The sequence below is a fragment of the Aptenodytes patagonicus genome, chromosome 5 (genome assembly GCF_965638725.1).
Source record: "Aptenodytes patagonicus chromosome 5, bAptPat1.pri.cur, whole genome shotgun sequence".
In the NCBI taxonomy this organism is placed as follows: domain Eukaryota; kingdom Metazoa; phylum Chordata; class Aves; order Sphenisciformes; family Spheniscidae; genus Aptenodytes; species Aptenodytes patagonicus.
The window spans coordinates 41,048,753-41,071,752 of NC_134953.1; the positions used below are offsets into that span (position 1 = coordinate 41,048,753).

General features: G+C 37.4%; 1 protein-coding gene across 15 annotated transcripts in view; it reads left to right on the forward strand.

Moving 5' to 3' along the window:
* PCDH15 (protocadherin related 15) overlaps positions 1 to 23,000 on the forward strand; it is an 896,179-nt gene that overhangs the window by 613,797 nt on the left and 259,382 nt on the right. For all 15 annotated transcript variants that reach the window (XM_076339474.1, XM_076339470.1, XM_076339471.1 and 12 more), the window contains 4 exons: positions 2,575 to 2,735; positions 6,183 to 6,338; positions 17,037 to 17,156; positions 22,563 to 22,673. In XM_076339474.1, coding sequence (XP_076195589.1) covers positions 2,575 to 2,735; positions 6,183 to 6,338; positions 17,037 to 17,156; positions 22,563 to 22,673 — 548 coding nt within the window. The remainder of the gene's footprint in view (positions 1 to 2,574; positions 2,736 to 6,182; positions 6,339 to 17,036; positions 17,157 to 22,562; positions 22,674 to 23,000) is intronic.

A 23,000-nucleotide genomic window follows, 5' to 3' on the forward strand; every position in this document is an offset into this window, starting at 1 on the left:
GCAGTTCATGGAAGGGTAATTGCTACCTTCACAGGGGCATGGCCTTGCAGACTATTTTCTTAGCAGTCAGAGCTTTACCATGACTATCGGTCTAATTCCTTTAGCGTTGCATATGCTGGGTTTCTCTACAGGCAGTGTGACTGCAAAGTCTGAAAGTAATTTCCCTTTGCTACTGTCACTTAAATCAGGACCTACTAGTGTTGGATTATGTTCATAATCTTGAGTTTTGTAGAAACCAAGGACCAGTTTTCATTGTAGGAATTTTTTTTTTTTTAAACACTTAATTTTCCAAGGAGAGAAATAAACCCTCTTTATATGTCATGATTGTTTAAGCATCCGAAAGCGTTGTATTGGTGGGCAGATGTGGTAGCTCTGTGTCCTGGTAACTTGTGATGTGATGTCCCTTTGCTCCTCATGGACTTATTAGACTTCAACATGGGAGAGCAGACAGAAGCTGTTGCTGCTTTTTCCTTCCCCTATTTCCTAATAGGCTGTTGCAGTATATTTTTCCACTACTTTCACAACCCTCTCTTCTCTTTTCCATGTCATCTGGTTACTTCAATTGCCCCAATTCTTCCATCCCTTAAGCTCCTCCTTTTCCCAGCAAGAATTTGTACATGTAATATTTTCTATAAGTGCCACCTTATAGATTTGCTATGCACAGGTGGCCCTTGCTGAAATGCCTACTGCTCTGCCATTTACAGGTGGAAATTGCAGATTTTTATTTCCCTTGAGAGTCATTCAAATGGAGTTGTAGAGCCTTCTGTTGGGATTAGTGCTGGTGAAGATGTAGCCAGAACTTAGACTTCGCCTTCAGGTCTGAATAAGAAGACTGGAAGAAATTAAAATGACTGAAGCCATTAGGGTGATTGTGGTGTTTGTTATCTTGGTGGGGTTCCCCCCCCCCCCTTTTTTTTTTTCTTTTTTTTCTTTTTTTTTTTTTTTTTCAGGGAGGCTTTTCTGGGGCACCTTTTGTTCAGATGACCTCAAATTTGGATTGCTGACCTTTGCATCATCATTGAGGCATAATAATGAGGGCAATGCACAGAAGCTGGTGGATTTTATAGATTTGAGAGACATTGGTGACTAGACATTAACACTGTGAACTGTCACAGGGTTGGTAATCAGCTTGTTTTTCCTGGTGAAATCCTCTTTACATTAAAACTAGCGGTGGTCTCCCAAAAGTTGTATGCAAGTTCAAGCTACTGGGTCAGAGTATAATTGTACAGATGGTATTGCACAAGAAATTGTGCTGGTAGCCCTAAAACACGTGGGTAGCATCTGTGTTTCTCATGTGGCTAAAAGGATATTGCTCCTCTAACTTGAAACCAGTCTTTGATGCAAAGTTACGGATGTTTGGTAGTATTTCTTCCCATCATCTCTGTTGTGTTATAAGAAGTAGTTTCAAAATAAACGACTGAAAAAAATGTTACTGTGGTGTTTTCCTCAATAGGACTGTAAACCAGTTTGCTGTGGCTAAGACCAGTAATTAGTTTTACTGTTCTATCCAGAAAAAGCATTGGCCCAATTCAGAACTGCTCCCCCCAGATGAATATATTTCTACAGAGTCGCTGCTGTTATAAAGTGAAGATGTAAAGAAACTTTACTCTCCACTTTGGAATAATTATTTGGGCCCTTAATACAGGAGGTTATGTGATAAATATTTTTAACTAATTTAAATGTTCTGCAGCTAGTGATGTTCACAGATTTTCTTCACAACTGTCAATGAACTTAAAGATCATTTCTTTTAATATTTCGGTGTGAAGAAAACTGGGTAGTGTTAATTTTTCAGAAAAATGAAATCTTAGAGAAGTGTTTATAAATACAGTGCATGCAAATCTGAGGCACCGGAGTGCAATGTTTAGGGTAGTTAGTAATGCTTGACATTTGGAAAGTAAGTTGGAGTGTTTTACACAGGAAGTTATGTACATCATGGGTACTGTGAACTGACTAATAGAGCTGTTAGGCAAGACTTTTAACTGACAGGATGGGACAAGAGAAGAAAAAAACCATGTTATATATGTTGAATAAATGGCTGGTCCTAATTAAGTACTACCTTTGTCTTGGTAGATACAGTTTTCATTTCTTTATGCTGCAATGTAGTCCTCTGTTGCAGAGCAACTCAAGGTATAAAACCTCTTTTTTTCCTGGAGAGCTTTATGTAACTATTCTTTTTTTCCCCTCACCTTGATGTGTCACTCTTGCTGTAGAAAATTTATTCCAGTTTCAGTTGTTATTTCAGTGCTTTTGTTTCTTTGAGGTGAGATTGGGTGATGATTACTCAATGGAGAAAAAACTCATGATGTTAGATAGATATCTGTATATGATGGGTCTCATCGTCAAATTATTGTGCATTGCAAGTGCTTCTAGTATTGTCTGAAATAGCTTCAGTGTCAGAGGCAGTTTTTCATTACAGATAATAAGGTTCAGACTTTTTAAACATCACTCAAAACATAAAATACCAGAAAACCTTAGTTAGAAAGCAGTATTTTTAGTGCTGCAGTTGTTACGAAAATACATAAAAATGTAGATGCACGTATAAATTTCTCCCTCGTGTGTTTATTGTTTTTGCAGGCACTGTCCTGGTTGACAATATGCTGATCAAAGGGATCGCAGGAGGGCCTGACCCCACCATTGAACTCTCCTTAAAGGACAACGTAGATTACTGGGTGATCCTCGATCCTATCAGCCAGAGGTTATACCTAAATAGCACTGGCCGAATTCTGGACAGAGATGTAAGTTTGGGATTTGCTGTTTGTTTTCTCTCCAGAGACATTAATTTCTGAATCTGTGTATGCTCATAGAAAGACCATAAACACAAGACCTGCTAGAATATAATAGCTGTAGCTATCTTTTGTCCCCAGATGGATGTGAAGAGAGTTAATTTGATTCTTCATTAGGACTTACTGGGAGCATGCAGAAACCTGACCGTTTCTGCACAAGTATGTGGACAAAAACAACAATAAAGACTGAACAAATAGATGTGTGGGTTGGCAGAAATATATATCGACCCAAACTTGACTTGTTTACTGAATTAAAAACATTTTTATTCTGGTTTGCTGCTTTTGTCTGGCAGAAGTGCTGCTCACCTCATGTCCCGTGACACTTCTTAAAAGCCTGCTCTAGCTGTGTACATTGGCTTATGAGATGTGAGAGAGAGCAAAGGAATTGTAAATATTACAATTTACTTATAAAGCTTGACATATTCAACTGAGAATTTGCTAGTTTAGATTCTTTTAAGGCAGCATAAAATTTGTGTGGTATGCTCGTTCCTAAGAGCATTAAAGAAATATTGTCAGGCTAAGTTTGACTTTTATAAAAAGAAAGATTAAAAGTACAAAATAAATAGGAGTGTTCTCATCTATGCTAATTTCATTGAAGAGAAACACTTTAAAAATAGAGACATTTTCTCACAGTGTTATAGCATTGCTGCAGTTCCAGAATCTGAAAGGAAAATTGACTCAAAAGTGACTGTAATCAACATGGAAAGAGTGCTTTAAATATCAGGAGTTCTCCTTGGAGTGCATGAAAGTTTGTTTTGTATTAGCTTGATTGATTAATTTGTCTTCTCCTTGTGTTTTGAGATGTACTTATAAGTACCAGAAACGATGCAAATTTTTCTTCATTTCCATTTTTAGGTTTAAAGAGCTAATTGAATTCAGCTGTTCTTAATTTAGTTTTAATTCACAAACTGTTTTCATAGGTGAAGCAAAGGTATGCAGCACAAAACATGGCAGAAGGGACATGGTGGCAAAAACCGCACTGATTGAGTAAAAATCTAAAATTTATGTCATGGACTTGATTAATATGGCTCTTACCTAAAGGCTGTTTCCAGCCTTCAGAACCAGAGCTATGCTAACCCCTAAAATGCAAAATCATTCAAGAGTGTGTGTGGTTCCTTTTTTTTTTTAAAAAAAAAAAAACAAACAACCAAAAAAGTAAACTATTTTTCTCATCTTTCAAGTTAAAGACACGTGAAAATTAGTAGTACCAATAAGATTTGGGGTTTTATTAAGTTGAACCTTAAAATTAATTTTTTGTTACAGAGCAGAAATTGTACTCTCTGATTCACAATGCATATAAGATTGCATTCAATATATTTGGATACTCTTCCCATTTTTCTCTCCGAAGTGCCCACTTGTCAACTCCCTGCTGATTCAGTTAGCCTGATCCTGTTCTTTTTTATTACTTTTCTTGAAAGAAAATCTTATTAGATTTCATTGATTGATTTTACTAAGAATGACAGTATGTTTTCCAAACAAAATCAGATAAAAAGAAAATTCCAGACTTTTCTTCCAAAACTTTAAGTACTTAGAAAGGATGAATAGCAATAAATCAGAACTGAAGGTGGAAGGAACTGCTAAAAGGTGTTGGGATAATTTGTCCCCAGTATCATAAACAGTTTGTTATATTGTGCCATTATGTATTTACGTTTATTGTCTATAAAGGCCTAGACTGATGAGTGTTTGTTCAAAGATCTGATTTTAAATCTAAGCACTGACCCAGCAGAAATTGTACGTATGTGAAAGTAATATTGGTCCTGTACTCTGTCATATTTTACCAAAGGCAACAAACTATTTTTTTAATGTTCTTGTGAAAAAGACCAAATCCAGAACATCATGTATTTACATATCTGTCGTTACAACTAATTATGTTTTTCTTGGGCATTGCTAATAAATCTAGATAAACTCAGTAGCATTTGAAGTTTATTAAAGGTGGCCTGAAACATCTTGGATCTTTTGCAAAGAATGCCAGCTTGAAAAGTAAATGGAGATTATGTTAGAGGCTTAATTTAAGTTACAGATGGTATTTGGTATGTTCCTACCTGTGTTAGAAGTTCCATTGATAAAAGTAGAACCACATCATAGCTGGCTGCAGATTTTTACAGCAAAGAGAATGGACTTTTAGTTAAAAGCTTATGCTGTGCTTCATTGCAGAGAAAGTTGAGGGTAAAATGTGTAGGGGAGAACAGATATTTCATGTAAGATCTCAACACCACTATAAAGCCCCCTTCTTTCTCCAAGTCTGCTGACTCTTTAAAAACCGATTAGTGCCAAAGTCTGAAGGGTAAAGCAAGCCATATGGTTCTAACATCTATTATAGCGAAACTGGAAAAAATCAATCAATCAAAGATATTGTACCATTTAGAATGAGTGAAAGTATAATTACATAGATATGTAATTATCGTACAGTTGCAAGTCTCAGAATCTCAGTACAAAAACCTGTTCGCATTCACTCTATAGAATAGTATGGCATAGACATCTTTAAATTACATTTTTGAGTTGTTTATTCTCTTGAAGACCTTGAGGTTAATAAATACAGATTTTTTTCATTTTGTCCCTTCCCATGCTTGCTTGCTCTCTGCTGAGTGTTAGATACAAAATCAAAACGGACTTGCTGTCAATATTTTACATGCCAGGCTGTCGCTTCAAATACGTAAATAGGCACATGCCATGGAGGGAACATTGTGAATAGAAGTCACGCTGTATTTCCGTTGCAGTCTTTCTGAATTTCCATTTCAATCAAAGCTGCCTTTTCCTTTATTCTTCTTAGAATTGTTTTATTAACTCAGGTAAGTAGTAATAGCCTTTCCAGCTTAAATTTCTTTACCCATTCATCAAGTTTGGGAGTTATTTTTATTTGAATATTATGATGTTCATTGGAGTAAAAACAAAAGGACTTTGGATTGTCTACACTTAAAGGTGACCAAGTTGTTTCTAAATTATTGGTAAATGTAAGTAGTAGCATATTGAATTTATTTCTGACTTGACCTTTCAGTTCCAATATTAATAAACCAAAGGTTAAAATGTGTGACATTTTCTAGCTATCTTTCAATAATCAGAAGATGTTTAAAAGATGTTTTTTGTTGTTGTTCTCAAGGGAAGTCTGAAGGGCTAATCGTGCTGGGGATTTTTATTTCTGTCTTAGCACATACAGCTGGCAAGGCTCGGTCTGCAAAATACAGCTTTGAGACATGTAAGTCTACTTGAAATATTGCCAGCATGAGTTGTAGTCAGGACACTCTCAGAGAAGCTTTTTTAATCCAGACATAGAGCATTAAACATGACACAGGCAGGCTGATGGGCTATAAGTGAACTTGAGAAATAATTAACATCCATGGAAGATTTAACTGTTAGTTCAGATTTTGAGTACGTATTATAAAAATGTATTTTCACTTACAGCCACCAGTGTCCATTCAATCCATTGTGGTGCAAGTCCAGTGTGTTAACAAAAAGGTTGGCACCATTATCAACCATGAAGTACGGATTGTGGTGAGAGACAGGAACGATAACTCGCCTCAGTTCCAGCAGCAGCGATACCACGTGGCAGTAAATGAGGTCAGAATCGCTTACTTTTTTTCTTCTTTCTCTTTTGTGTGGTGTCATTGCTAAATGCCAGCTTTCAGTTCTTTCACTTCTCATTTGAAAACCCGGTAAATTCAGTTGTTATAAAATCCCTTCCATTTGTGTCGCTTTGGAAAAACACCGCACAGACAGTATGCTTCAGGTTTTAGCATGTAAGCTGTTCTTCATTTTTCTTAATGAATATGAAGACAAGCACACTTTTCATCAGGATGCTTGTAATATTGCAGAAGACACTAGAATCTGAAGCTATGTCTCAATGAGTCAAGCATTGATTTCTGTTAAATTTACAAAATGTTTTACTGCATTATCCAGTTGTATCAACAAACCTGGAAGTAAAACAAATGTGTTTATGAAAAACAAATGTAAAGCAAATAGTTCAAAAGGTTTTGTTAACAATATTGAAGCTTGGCAAAGTGCAGTTTTGGTTTATTGCTGTTTCTCTTTTTTAAATGATGTCTGTGGATGGAAATATTTTGCTTTATCTTTTTATGGAATAGAGAGCTGTGGATGGGACTTCGCATTATTTGAAGTAAAAATTTTATTTCTTTCTTCAGCTGCTACAACTTCATTTCACTTTACAGTTAGTTTTTTTTTATTCTGTTAGGGATTAAATAATCTGCTAATAACGAGTACAAAGGATCTGTGTTTTCATTAAGTTAGTATTCTGGGGCTTTAGTTAATAAGAAGTGGAAGTGGGAGCTTACATGCAGAAGTGGAAATGTCCAGACTGAAACTAAGAGGAGAACGGAAAGATGGGTCAGTCTTCTGCAGGTAAAGACGTGAAGAATTACAGTTACATTTAAGAAAATAAAGCTGTTTAGTATGCAGTGTACATTGCGTCCCTGTTGGGTGAGTTTTGTTTTGTGAAAGAGCATAATTGCTTTCATGTTGTTTGATTTTTAGTAGAATTGATCTGCTCTTTCAAAAAAACTTTCATAGTTTTGTGTGTTTGGGAGATTCAGCTTTTCAGCATGTCCGTGTATTCTGTTACAATCACTACATTGCTCAAAGTGACCAAGCGTGCAGCCAAGTAATGTGCAGGAGATCTCATAGGCCCCAGGAGAAGAGTGGGAGAGTTGGTTGATGAGTTTAGGCCTAAATAAGCCAAAAGTATGGAGTAAAAAAAAAACAAGAACCCCACAGTATTTTTGAGGAGAGAGCTGAAGTTGAGATAAGGATATACAGGTTTTTCAAACTTAGTGGTCTCCTGACTGGTGACACCTTTTAAATTGAGATTGTTTCCCTACAGACAAATTTTTGGCAATCCCTTTACTGATGTTTCTTACCACCAGAATTTGGAGGTCACAAAATACCATCTGTATGAGTACCAGTAAAGTCCTCCTTATGCTTTTAAATTGTTTTCAAGTTGGCCTTTACATGGTAATTGTAATTTCTGTTTTTGCAGACCTGTTGCAGAGGTGCTTCTGGTCTTGAGTAAAGGCAACATAAACATTAGTCTGAAGTGCCTGTAGGTCCCAGATCACTTCCAAGACCTGCATAATTTTTGTAGTAAAACTGAAGGCAAGTAGTATGTCAGTGCTGTAATACTAAGGAAGCAAGGATTTTCCATAATTAGAAAGAAGTCCAAAAGACAGGGTGAAAAATGCACAATTTAAAATCACTTATATTAAGAAATTTAGCAGTTGCAAGTATATGCAATCTTTTATTTGCATTACTGTTGGGCAAAATGCAATGTTGTTTTTTCCACCAGTTGCAGTCGTGATTTAATTAGCTTCTTTGTTTCATTTTATCACTGTTATGCTTATAGCTTCTGACATGGCACCACTGTGCCCTTCAGCACTACCCAGCGGGTTAATGCTTTCATTAATTAACCAACAAAAAGTTCATAAAGCATCTCTGACTTTCTCAAAGGTTTTAGTGAGTGATTACATTTTTTAATGATAGTTTATTCTGCTAGTGAATGGCACTGCCTCTAGTGAATTTAACTACAGGAATGCCCTGGAATGAGGGTTTTGTGGTGACTTTTTGATTGCCTCTGGTCTTCTGTTTTTAGTTTCCTTGTAAACTAAAAAGTACAGAAATTTATCGTACATAAGTAATGTAAATCAAAGGGCAAGTAGATTTTATTATTTACAGCTACCATACATGTGAGCATCACAAATATCTCCTATTTTTTCTAGCCAGGAAATTTCATCTGTGTCAATGTGAAGACTTGTTAAGGTGCTTGACAGGGTTGTACTTGGCAGTTTCTCCAGTCAGCTGCCATGTCTCTCTCTAGCTGTCCTACGTGGGATGAAGAACACATGCACTGTGGCTTTATAAGCATGCTACAGTCACTGGTGCTTGCACAAAGCATTAGGTGGACTTCCCACACATACTATTTAACCCATCTGCACGTACACAGTAAACGTTGGATTTGCAACTCCTGTGCTAGCCAGCTTGACAGTGTGTGCACTTTGTAGATGTAGTGTCTCCCAAAAGCATCATGCTTCCTGTATACACCTACTGTAAGGAAATCCTGGGCAAAAATATGTCAGCTTTGCTATTACCACCCCCCCACCCCCCCCCCGGAGTAAAGTCTAGGGCAAAGATTTTCCCAAATAGTCAAAACTATTATAATTATTAGCACCTGTAATACAAGATAAATAACTGTAGCTAGATTTTACTTTATGAGGTAGTTTTTCAGTTTCAGAAACGTCAAGGGGTAAAACTATATTTTGGAGAAATAGAATGGTTTTTATGTCAAATATTCTTTGTATTTGAACTGTCTACAACATACTAAAATTAATTTGTAAAAGATGCTGAGAGTAATGTAATACCAAAATAAATGCTAGTTTCACACGTGTCTCTTCCATTTGCATATAAAAAGACACGGTTTAAAATTAAGCCCATATTTTTCCAGAAGGCTTAGAATGAGATGGATTTGGTAGGGTACTGTCTTGGTTTATACCAAAATGTATGACAATTGTTATACTTGATTGGTTAGAAAAGGAGGATGTCCATACTAAGTTAGACCAAAAGCTCCCCTAATCCAGTGTATTTTCTCTGTCAGTGATCCTTGCAGATGCTCAAGGAAGAGCATAAGGATTGGGAAACATGAAGTGGTGCTTTCCTAATGAGCTCACCCAAGCTCCAGTTACTTGTAGCGGTAAATATGTTAGACCAAAGGCAGTGTATGTAATAGCTCTTGACCAATTTTTGTCTTTCCCAGTTGCTTGTGAACATGTATATATTAAAATTGTTATTACAAGAAATATTGACTAATCTGTATCAAACTCTTCCATGTTGTCACAAGCATCTGTCACGGCATCAGAAGTTGCATGGGTGTAAGTTCAGAAACACAATGGTAGCATTTACTTGATTTTTAAAGCCATCCTTCAGTTTAGGAATAGAGAATTTTATCATTAACACCTATTTGCTGATAACCTCAGTAGTTCTGAGTGGTAATACTCCCGTCGGTATCCCTTCTCCTACCTCTAAGTTCTCCTAAACTGTGTAAGCATGAAGAGAGCAAAATTCCATGCCTTAAGGCAGACTTCCCAAATCCTTCAAACTATGTGCATTTATTAATCCAGTAACTATGTGGTCTCTCTTATGAAAAAGCCATGCTCCCTTCCTTCCTTACTCAAGGTGTTTTAAAGCCTTTTTTTTTCATTGTGTCAGGTCTTATCTCAGATACCGAGATGAGAAATACCATAATTTCTCATTCTACTGCTTCAAATATCTTCATCTGGATCTTAAAAATCCTGAGAAATCTCTAAACATAGATAGTGTCTGTAGAATTTGGCTCTATTCTGCAAATTGTCAAAAGATCCTTAGGGATTTAAGTGTTTTCTTCTGTCATTCACACACTTGAACGTATAGAAGACCCCTGGGTAAAGTGTTCCAGAATTAAGATGTGCAGAGAAGTTAATGTTCCCCTCCTGTGCATGTGTGGTTTGAAAATGTATCTTTTGCATCTAAGTATAAAAATTATACTTTATTGAGGAAATACTTTTTTCAGGAGGATCTTAATTATTCTATTAAAAGTATGGACTTTTCATATGTAGCTGCAGTATGATTGTTCTCGTACTTGTTAATGTTGATGGAGCCTGTAATGTTTGTTTGACTTGGTGGCTTAGCTTTGAGTGGCAGTGCTGGTATTCATATTAAGTTACAGTTAAAATTGGTTTTAAAGTTCAGCTTCTTAGTTTAAAGCGTAAAATAGAATGTCTGTTTCCCTGAAATAACTATGTGCTTTTTAAGCAAGGTATTATTATCTGAGCATTTATAAATGAAATAGCTAATTAGTTAGTTAATAGGAAAAAACCCACCTTGCTTTTTTTGTTGGGGGGAGGGGGGCGGTGGCACACAAAGGAAACACCCTACATGTGTATGTGTGTACATATATATTTATGTGCACATTCGTGTGTATATGTATATATGTATATACATATTGCATTGTCTCTGGTCTTCAGTAGTCATAGGGGGCTAATGCAGACACAAAATAGCCACCTGCTTAAAATTAACTGGCATTTTGTGCATAAGCTATAGTCAAGAAAATGAGGTTGTAATTAAGCTATTGACTTCTTATAGTTGTCTGGATTATGAAACACATTTGGGACATAATTCAGACAACTCCTAAGTAGTGCTGTTCTGACATTTGAAGTAACTAAGCTGATCATCACTCCTGGGCTGCTCTATTGTGCATACCACACCACAGAGTCTGTGCAAGCACTAGGACAGAAAAGGGCTCTTTTCCTTCATGTCACAATTGGCCCAGTGCCGCTGCTCTGTAAGGAGCATGGGGTTTCAGGCTTTTCGTCTATATTATAGCAGGCTCTGGCCTCACCAAGTGCTTAGTGCAGCACAAGTGTAGAAGCCCTTTAGAGGGGTGCTACCATTTAGGAGCAAGTTTCCCTTTTCCCTTTCTTACCCTTTTTCAAGACAAAGAATGTAGGTGTCTCAGGCAAAAGGAAATCCATCTGCTATCCACAGCATTATGAATCTCCTCATAAAAGTAAAAATGAGTTAAGATTGATGTTAAAATTTTTATGATAATTTGAAATACTCTGCAGGGTTATTTCCTTTGTTTTGTGTGTTACATATTTTTATTCATGTGAAAATGTCACACCATTATTCATTTAGAAAAAAATCCTGACAAAATGACATTAGCCTGGGGCTAAATTTGACCATGCGTATTAGTGACTTAAAGATATGAGTTATTTCAGTATATTAAAACAAAGTTCTATTATTAGGTTGAAATTCAGAAGAATTATGTAACTCGGTTAATGCTCTACAGACAAATCTATAGTATTGCCACAAGGGTTTTAAATACATATAACCTAATACAGGGACTAGAAACTAAAATCTTGTACTACTAAGGCAGAATTGTGGTTGTCTGTGTTTTGTGTTAAACACAACTTATCTTAACAAATTTTATCTCAGGTAATACAACTCTTAATTCTGCATTGCCTAGTTTTTATAAGACTGACTTTTTTGTATCAATTTTTCACATGAGCCTTACTGGAGTGCTACAGAGGTGTTGGTAAGCTCAGGAGCATTTAATAACAGGTTTTTTTGGGAAATGTTAGTGAAATTACTAGAATACTGTTTGAAGTCAGTGTTACTTTATTAAACATACATAACCTTATAGCTGATGAGAATTTTCTGTTTGTAAACCAAAATTTTAGAGTTGGTTTGGTTTTGGTTTTGTGTCATCCCGTCGTCGTGTCGTCCGTGTCCCCCCCCCCCCCCCCCCCCCCCCCGCTTAAGTTGGCAGAGATGGGGAATCCTTTGCAAAATGAGTGTGTTTCTTGAATTTCAGTCGTCTTAAAACTTTGGCTTTGGGCTGTTGAGAATTATAAGTTGTGATGAATTTTCATTGCTTCTGGTGTAATTATTCATATCTTTTTCCTTGTGGTATTGAAATAATTAATCTTTGCAGGTAGACATCATCAAAAGAATATTAGCTCAAAATGATTAACTGTAAATCTTTCTTTGCTCTGCTGTTCAGGGCCACTGTGAAAAATTACTCATTTTTAACTTTGTAAATAGGCAATAATAGGAAAATTTATTTTCAAAATGTTTTATGGAAGTGTTGAATGTTCATGTCTCCACCTAGACTTCTAATAGGCATAAATCACGTTGAAGGAAATTTTTAAGCATTACAGCTTTTGACTGTGGAAGAATAAGATTTATTGTGTGCATTTCCTGTCTATTTGTTTAATTGCATTCTTTTGAAATCTTACTTGTTTCTTGTCATCATGGTTCTTTTTCACCATGTTGAATTCCCACAGAGATTATCCTCCTCAAACTGTCACTAACAGTCATATATTTTTTTCTTTACAATTCCTAACATTTTATCTTGCATAAGGCAAGACGCTCAGCGTGGTCAAACAGTTTACTACATAACTTCAGTCCCTTTCTGTAGGAGATACTGAAGTTTAATATGGAGAAACAAAATTCCTCTCCAAGGTATTCTCTGGAGTAGGCATGTCTAATGGGAAGGAGAGAAGTGGGGCTCTAGAGACAGCTGAAGCAACACTTTCTGGAGCCATTTTTGGGTCCTTCTGAAAGGTAGCAAAGCAAAAGAGCAGGAACCCCTCCGTAGACACATTTCCACCTCCCCTGACTGCCAAAAGACTTGGTGGTGGAAGATTTTTCAGAGAATGAACTGAGTTGGAAACTGGGAAAATGGGTGCTGTGCAGAATCTCTCTGTTACAGGTTGACATAGCAATGGTGTGGGGTGGTTTGAGCTCTAGGTAAGTCTTTACTGTCTTAGGGAGTGTGTGCATCTACTAAAGAACGAATTCGATCACTGGTTTGAGAAATTATGTGTATAATATACTATATAATACAAAACCATCTCAATGTTCTGCTTTTTGCCAATGCCAAAAATTTGATTAGCCAGTTTGTTCTGCTTGCACACGCATGTATTCATATGGCATGCCCATTTTATGTCTGTGTGAGATCAAAACCAAGTCTTTCAGCCTGCTCTTTCAGCTTTTGGATACATGTTTTAGATATCTCCATAATATTTGCTAGACAAATATGCCTGTTACCTGTCTTTCTTCCTAGGAATGCAGTTCCTCACAGGCTGTTCAGATAATAAGTAATCCTTACTTAAACAAGAACAGTGGGATTATTCATGTTGATAAAGAATAGTATATATAGAGAGAGTACTATATATAGAGTCACATTTTATAATTTATATTATTTATATAATTGTTCCAACAATAAAGTGAATGGTGACAGCAGTCTGTCAGAAAGCCCTCACAAATTGTGGGTAAAAGTGATAATTGCTGGCTAATGGTAAATCATCGCAACGTTGAGATCTCAGTGTAAAAATATTGTGTAGCTTTGAATGCTGAGTGCCTCTCTCAAATGATTAGAAGTGGAGTTTGAGACATTTAGTTAAGAGCTCGTCTGAATTTTTCCAAAGGCTGTAGTAATCTCTGATGTAGATCTTTGGCAGGCTGGAAGGTTGAGTGAAATGAGTTAATTTTTTCTTAACTTTCAGGAAGAGGGAGTGGCAGGGGAGTTTTTTCAGTGTCCTTTCTAATATTATTTGTATTGCATGAAAGAAAAGTAGATAACATAGAAACCTGAAGGTCTGCACATCTGCAGTCATTTATTTTGGATGTAATACACTAAATCCAAATCCAAGACTTCGGCTTTCGACTTTTACTGTAAGAGTATGCAATTGTAATTCTGGTGTTTACTGCTATTTCCTTTTTACAACTGTCTTCTTTGTTATCACTTAATGATGTGCTTTACAGTGCTGGAGCCTTTTTATGTTAGTCGTCATTTATCTGCACCGTGCCAGGACCCCGATACAGCTGCTTTGGATGAAACAGAGCAAGTAACTATTGCTGAGCAGAGCTGCTGGCTGAATTCAGTGGAAACCAAGCATTTCCGTGCTTCTGAAAAGCAACAGAGCTCTCGGCATCCTTCAGCTGTGAGCACTTGTGCAGGTCCAGCCCTTCCTCAGCTTCTTGGCAGCTGTGGAGGTACCCAGTTAGGGCAGTCTCAACATCTGGGACATTGTGCTGGAGCTCTGCCCTCTCCCTTTGCAGGACATGGCGTTACAGTGTCCAGCTGGAGGGAGCGGTACCAACACACCTCCTTGGGTGTCTGTCAGCTCTTGGGCTGTTCTGATGTGACAGGATTTTTTTAATAGAGATCTGTTGTTTGATTTCCAGCGGTAACTTCTCCCTCTCCTGAGAGCATGCTGGTGTGACAGCTGCCTGCAGGTGTTGAGCAGGGAGCACTCCTTCAGAGTGAGTGCTGAGAAATGTGTAGGCAGACAAATGGAGCGGCGCAGTTAACGAGCATGGTGTCTGACAGCGTGTCCCCTGCTCCGCTTTCCAGCCTGTTACACGTGATGTCTTCAGAGCTGCTCCTCTCTGCTTTGTCTGGGAGCACTGAGGCTTTTTCCTGTTTTGACAGCAGAAGCATGGGAGATTTCCATTGCATGCCAACCCCTGACAAGCCAGCGCGGTGCCCGGCTCTTTCCACTAATGAGGCTGTATCATTTAACCAATGATTTATCGGTTACGCTATTTTATTTAGTGTTGTACGGGGTGTCCGTGCCCAGGTGGGGGCTGAAGGGTCTCTGTGAGGAGAGGCTAGGGCTGCCCTGGACCGGGCATAGCCAGTTCCAGCTGGTTCCGAGGACCCCAGCACAGGGCACAGCCCAGCCCCTCAGCCAGGCCGGTGGCACCTCAGGGAAATGGATTTAGGAAAGGGGAAAATGCTGTGCAGCAGCGAGGAGTCAGGAAAAAATTGTGAGGAGGAGTCGGGAATGTAGGAGTGAAGCTGAGCCTTGGGAAAAGAGGTGGGATAAGGGAAGGTGCTGTTTTGTCTTCGTTTGTCACCATCCAAATGTATTTTTAATGGGCAGTACATTAAATTAATTTTCCCCAAGTTGAGTCTGTTCTGCCTGTGAGGGGAAGTGATCTCCCCGTCTCGACCCTCGAGCATGTTCCTCTGATTTTCCTCCCCTGTGCTGTTGAAGAGGGGGGGGAGAGGGCACCTGGACGGGTGTCCGGCAGCCGGTCAAGGGCAGCCCACCATTAGTGGGGGGAAAAAAGCCACCTGTAAATTTTCCAAATTGGTTTCAGGTTGCTTTGTTGTTCTTTCCCCTTACAAAAACGTGAGAAAGCCCCTTTTCCCCTACACATGCACTTTGTCGTTAACCAGTAAGTTATCCTCTTTGGTTTATGACAGTTGACTCTGATTTTATGCTGTCAGGCAAGACTCGTGTTTCTGAGATGATTGCTCTCCTGAATTCTTGAAAGGCTGCTGCTGTACCAGAGGTACAAGGCAGAGACTCTCTGTGAGGTAATTATCTCACATTGAGTAGGCACGAGGGAACAGTCAACTTCCTACACCCACATGTGACATTTCTACTATTTATACTAATAGTAAGCAAGTCAAGTTTGTAGCAAAACGTAAACATACATAGTTATTGTGGCGTAAGTGTAGATAATGTGGATAAGTATTGTAAATTAAGCCCCACCTGTTTTATCATAAAAAAAGGCTTTGAATTGGTGCTTCAGTATTCTCAGCCCTGAAAATATTTCTCAGAGAACTCTGTCAGTCATTAAACTCTTAAAGTAATTAGCAGCTTTATAAATAAAACAAGACCAGGAACTATGACTGTAGGAGGAAGTGGGCAGTTAATTATTTGCTTTATGGTGTGAACTACAAAATATGAAAGTGGAATAGCAGCTGCATTTGCAACAAATGTTTGAATGACTTTGTCCTTTGCACCTTCTCTTTTTACAGCATTTCAAACCTTTTTAGACCTACAGGTTTAAAGATGTGTGACAACTTAACATAAAACTTGGAGGAAAGAAGACGGGTCAGTAGGTCTCTGTGAATTCAAGGGCCAAAAATTTGGGTGTGATGAGAGCAGCAGCAGGAAGCATGGCTAGGAGCAATGTCTATGTTGAATCCAGAACTGTTTGCTCATTTGTTTTTCTCTTTTGGGTTGATTACTCACGATGTTTTCTGAATATTAAAATTCAGAAATGATGACTCCCAAGAAGTCAGTTGGACTTCTGTCCTTGATCTCAATGGGTCTTGATTTCATGCTCTTTATCTATGCTAGGATAATTATAAATGGATTCATTTTCAAAGCATAATTTTATGGGTATTCAATTGCTGCCAGCAAAATAGTGGAGAAAACAGCATCATTCTTGTATTTGTTTAAATCCATAAAGCTCTCTGGGTGTCTGTGTTTGCATGTAATAATATTTATCTGGTGCTATTTACATTGTTAGGAAGACACTGTTAAATAAGTTCTGTTTACTTTTGCAGCTCATCTTTATTTTCCTTCCTGAGTCTGAAAAAGTAGCTTTTATTTTTTTAATCTATTTATATTTATTTCATTACTTCTTTAATTTCTAAGACTTTTTTTTTTTAATCTTTTTTAAAACAAATGGGGTTCTGTCCTGATGCAGAGGATCTGTGGAATACAAATGGAAATTGGTTTCACTCTATGTGATGCTTGGCATCAGTTAAAGTACATTGTGTCTAAATAGTTGCTTGTACATGAGGTTCCGGGGTGAACAAAGGGGAGGAGAGAATGTTAACCTTGCATTATAGACCAGAGTTACTGGGGGGGGAAGGGGGCGGGGGGGGAAGCGTTGCAAACAGTTCTTTAATTGTTTCTTCTATACCTTAAGGTTTTAATGAGTATCTGTCTGTCTCTGTTCTTGCAGTTGACTCCAGTTGGAACAACCATCTTTACAGGATTTTCTGGAAACAATGGTGCTACTGACATTGATGATGGTCCGAATGGCCAGATAGAATATGTTATCCGGTACAATCCTAATGACAAGGTAAGTGCATTTAGCTTTTTTTTTCTTTCGGGGGTGTGCACCTTGAAGGAGCAAATAAACAAGAGGTTGCTGTTGGACTTCATAAAAAAATTCTTTCCTTCGTGATCTAGAATATCCTCTCTGGCTATGAGCCTTGCTTGCCATGTAAACGCAGCTGAATTTTCCTTCCCTTTCATTGCCATGCTGTTAACAGGAGGATTACTTATATAATAATTAATAATCCCCTCTCTTCTCCAGTGTTGTTCACACACTTCATCTTGTCTTTAGCATGCTTTTGCAGTCTGTGATAGGTAGTTGTATTTACTCCTATGCATTTGTACCTAATAGATTCACAGCTAAAAAATATTCATAGGCATGGTTAAGTTACTCTCAAAAGAGACATTCTCACTTTTCTCATGGAGCCATTTGTATTTGAAGATCGCTGTTTTTAAAAAAGAGGAATTTATTATTAAACTAAAACACTAGTGATCCCTACCTATTATCTTTGCAAACACATACTTTTAGAGACAAAAAGCTTAAAGCATTAAAACAAGTTCTCTTTAGGATCAAATGTGTGAATTTCTGTATTATAACAAGGTTTTGTACATGGGTGATTTGTGTGTAGTGTTGATATGCATTTTTGTAGCAAATTCAAAGTAATTTTGGCAATCCTTTTTTGCAAACCAAGCTATCTTTTGTCATGGGCTAAGAGCACAGTTACTGTGGATCAGCTGGTGTGTTAAGTTGTTAAGCAGGCTAACCTGATTATGTATTCATCCCAAAGATGACATAAATGTTGAAGTGGGGGGAAAAACATATAGTATATAAACTTAGTAACCTCTCGTTGAAATTCCCTGCTTTTACTTAAGGGGAATTTGAGCAGAAATGGTTTTGTGAGAAAACAGCAATCTGACTTTCAGTTTAATTAGAAGTGTAGGCACACAAGTTCTGATTCAGTCTGCACCATTTAAGCTGTACACATCATAAAGGCTTCAGTCCTATTTCCGTTCATGTCAACAAGAATTTAAGTATCTACTGAATTACACTTAGCACTCGTACTTTTTAGGAGGTAGAATTTTGTAGAATAGCGACAGTATCAAGGAATAATTTAGTGTGAACTAATGATATAAGAGCCTACTTTTTCACTTTTCACTGGGAAAATTGTTGATTTTTGCATAGCTACATGCTGAGGCATAATATTTACTTACTATACCTACATATTTTTAGGACAGAGATGGTTTCTTGAGAAACTTTGTAGCATCTTAAGCCACAATCTTTTCTGAGGAGCATTGTTTTGCAAAGAGGCAATGTCTTTTTGACAAAAGTGGAATTGTGATGTTAGGTTTTTGGGAGACGGAATTTTCTGACATTATATGTTATGTATATTTGGAATGATTTAATCTTTTAAATGTTTGCAGTAGTTTCTTAGAGGTTAAATTGATTGTGCAGACTTGAGCAGTCTCTTGAGTTATGGCACTTCAGCAAGACTACTTAAATGAGTAAAATTACTAGCGCATGATGCGTGGGTTCATCACGTTACATTCTCAGCTATTCTTTGTACTGGAGTTATGTATGACTGAAGAGTTTCTCTCAAACTTTATAACAAAGGCAAGGGTTTTCTATGGAAATAGTGAGTACTAAAAGGTTATGCTAACATCATATTTTAACTATTTGCATAACGGAATTGTTATAAATAAATGCTGTTCTGCTACCACAAATATTTGAAAAGTAAACAGAAGGCAGGAAGGAGTGACTGGAGTGGACAAGCAGTTTCAAATTCACACACACACCCCCTTTGAATTTTTCTCTCCACTCTTTTTTCTTACTTCTAGTACTTAACAAAAACAGCTCAAATAATTTCTTCTGTTTCAATGAAGACTATGGAAAATGTTGGCACTGAGAAAATACCTCTTCCAGAAAATACTTCTTCCAGATAACTTTAGAAAATTGAAAGTGTTTTAAAAAATGAAACATTTTAGCATTCATTGAATACCTTGCTATACTGAAAACAATAATAAGTAAAAAAATCCAACTCCCTTAAAATACTATTTCTGTTAGAATGTATTGTGCCACAGTGAAATAGAAGAGCTGCTTTGTATTTAATTTACTATTAAGTCATAGCATTATATCGCTCAAAGGCATCCTGGGAAATCATTCTAAAAGCATCTCCCACAAGTGAGCTCCCACAAGCAGCCTCAAGTTCAGCAGAGAGGTTTGTCTAACCACTAGTGAAGGACATTATAGTATCCCTAAGTGGTTTGGTCTGGTGTTTTGCCACAGGAAGAGTTAAAAAACATTTCCTAAAACTTTTCGTCTCTTACTCAGTGAAACTTACTTGTTCTTGTTGAGGGATTTCCCTGGTTGGAACAACTTCTTTGGAGTAGTTAGTTGCTTTATTGCATTTTTGTCTTACTACTTTTGTATTCCAGATGAAATAAATCTTATTCTTTCACCTGTAGATAGCCTTTATGCGCAGAATATTGCTTTGCTTAGTGATGCGTTTTATGCGTGTGCTTGACGGATGACTTCTCATCGTAAGCTGCTTCATCTCAGCTGTCAACTTGCCAGAAAGTTACTGCATAATATCTGCTACAAGTGGATTTTCTTCCTTAACCTGGGAAACAATTATACCATGCTCAAAAATTATGTGTACAGCTTAGTGTGAAATAGCTCTACTTTTCTACTTCTAGGATCCACCTCTATTGTGTGATGAAAATGCCCACGGTGTTGTTTGGCACCAGTGATGTAGTCTCCTGCCTTAGAAAAAGCAGACTGATTGTAGCTCATACGTTTCATTGGAGAGTAATTCAGGCATTTGAAAAAAAACCCGTAAAAACATGAGGTGTTATTCTAGAAATTCAATTTAACTTAATTATTTTGTTGTTTAATTGGGGACATATATAAAAGCCAAGTAGAAAAATGCATGCAAATCATACTTGACATAGGGTTGGGCCTTAGCTATCATGTAAAGGAATGCTATAAAACTATTCTTAGCTGTTAAAAGCTAAGGATCAAGTCAATTAACTTGCCAAAAAGATTTTGTCTCCTAATGCAGAGTGGATTTTTAGATCTCCAAGAGCTCAATTTATACCTGAAGATTATTAAGACAAATGCATCCTCAAAACAAGTTCTGGACTCCCTCCTTACTAGCTAATTTTAGTGAGATTCATAGTATTGTGTTCGGTGAGGATTCAAAATTAAACATTTTGAGTTTATTTGGAATTAGGGAATATGCATAATGCTTTTGCTATACTGATTTTTCACATATCATCTCTCTGGGGAGTTAATTGAATTGTTATCATGGTGACTTCCCACATTTTAAATTTGCTGGCCCATATTCAAGACTATGGGCCAACAAATGTTCTAAGTTATGAAGACTGCTGTTCAAAAGCATTTTGTTGTCTCTATTTAGAAGTGAAAGGAGAACCAATTTTGTTCTCTTGGAGTAAGCAGGTGACAAAGCAGTGTCTTGATATTCTTGATATTCCTGACTTGAATAGTCAGGAATAGTCTTGATATTCCTGACTGCCAGCATGCACTGGTTCATTTCAGTATTGGATGGAAATGCAACTGAGATGTGATGGTGTTGTGCACATCTTTTAATTGACTTGGAGCTTCATTACAGTTTGAGTTGCAGCAGAAATAAATGAAGTTTGCAGAGGGATCACAGGGTTGATGTGATGTGGTACCTTCAAGAGCTGTGGCACAAACTTACATCTGGAAGTTAAGCTTTAAATCGCCACTGAACGATTGCATTTCTGTGCTGTGTTGGAGCAAGAGGGGACTCCAGATACAAGCATTTTGGGAAGATGTTAAAGTTTTTTGCTGAAATTGCACTGATACTTCCTAACAGTTTAGATTGCACAGTTCCACTTAAGTGCATCCTCATGCCAAGATCTGCCAAGGAAAAGGCAGTTATTTTGAGAGTGCCTTGGCTGATTCTCAGCTGCAGAGTCTTTTTTAGCTGGTTCTGGCCTTTTAAATCAGGGATAAATGGGCTAAAGAGGTTAGGAGAATCTTCCTTGTGAATTAGAAGCAGCACATGCATATGTGCATGTGTGCACACATGGCATCATCTTGTAGAGCAGTCAAAGATATTACCCATAGTTCACAACCTGCTTGCTTGTTTGTGCAAATACCATTAAAAGTAAGGAAGAGGGGGGGGGCAAAAGCAGTGAACCCAACCCTACTTGGTCCTTCCTTCTTCCAACAGTAAAAGTCTGTTCTAGTTTTCTGTTTTGCCTCAGTATAAATATTGTAATTTTTTTTTCCAGTGGGAACTATGTATTTTTTATCCAAAAAGATGAGTGCCAAACTCAGACATAAGCAAACAGTGTCTCCAGTTATTTAGCAGTCTGTGACGTACGTTCGAATCCTGTTTTTCCTGTACACCACAAATATCTGCAACATGGTGAATTTAACAATCATTATCATTTATTTGCTGAAAAACAAACTGCAATTTTAGCAGATTTTTCTACTTTTAGAGGAAAAAAGCCTTGTTATGTTGTCTAAGGAAAGAATAGTAGCCTGTACCTCTGCGGTGTCTTCTGTGGAGAGATTTTGGAATATTGTATTGCTATTACCTGTTCAACATACTTAAATGTTCAATCTATGAATGTAGAATATAGTTAAGCATGGAAAGATTTTTTGATATGATTAATTTGAAAATAGAACTGGAACCGGATCTCATGTCAGAAACCTGTGGCTGTGCCTGTAATCCTCCTCCCAAATGGGTCATTAGTCAAAGTGAATCCTGCACCCCAGCAATACCCTCCTGCCATTTGGTGCCACAGCTTTGTAATCTGAATCTGTTTAAGCAAATAGCAGGTCAAATTGGATTTCACCTGATTTACCCTGAAATCTGAATTTACTGGTGTATGATCTGCCACTGTGAATTGGCACCTAAGTGTGTAGCGTTGATGTTCTCTGCATGTTTACTACTTCATTGCCCTCATGAAAGCCAGAATAAAGAGAAGATAAGTACAATGATGTGGATTTCTTAATCTCTAATACCTGATACTTTCTACAATAGTGAGGAAAAATAGATGAAGGCAAGCCGAACTGTAGAAACTTGAAGACCTGAACTCTCAGCTGACAAATAGGGAAAGCTTTTCTGGACACACCACTGCAAATTCAGCATGGCAAATCTGCAAGAAGCAGGATAGTTAGACTTCAGTTTGTGGTTGGAAGTAATAATGTATATGCAAAGAATCAGAGAGACTTCTGTTATGTACAGATTATTTATTGTGGGGTTCTTATGGAATAAACCAGGTGGGGAGAAAACATAGAAAACTTTAAAATCTCTAATCTGGAAAGCATATGCAATTTTGGTATGCCATCCAATCGATCATCTCTTTGTGGCCTATCTGAACCGTGTTTTAACGTTGAAACATGTTCAATTTTATTGTACTGTTTTAACTTTTGCAGACTTCCAACAGGACCTTTGATATTCCTCTCACTTTGTCTGGAGCAGTAGTTCTACGGGAAAGACTAAATTATGAAGAAAAGACACGTTATTTTGTCATTGTTCAAGCAAATGTAAGTATAGATCTCTTAATGGCCCTTTATGCCACTGATTTAGGTGAGGTTTCAGTTTGCAGATTTAAATTTTTCCGAGGAAAGGAAAAGTCTTGCTGAAACACCAGGTCTGATAGTACTCTTCTCGTTAAGATCTTATTTAAGATTTATTTAGGTCATTGAAAGCTTAGACATATTATTACTGGTTAAAAAAAGCTTGCTCAGTGTGTGTGTAACAAGACAACCTTTTTGGCACAAGGAACAAGTTGCAAATTTGAAGTACAGCCCATGCAGAAAAGTGCATTCTAGTGTCACTAAGTGTTCATTTTCTAACAAATTTAGTGATGC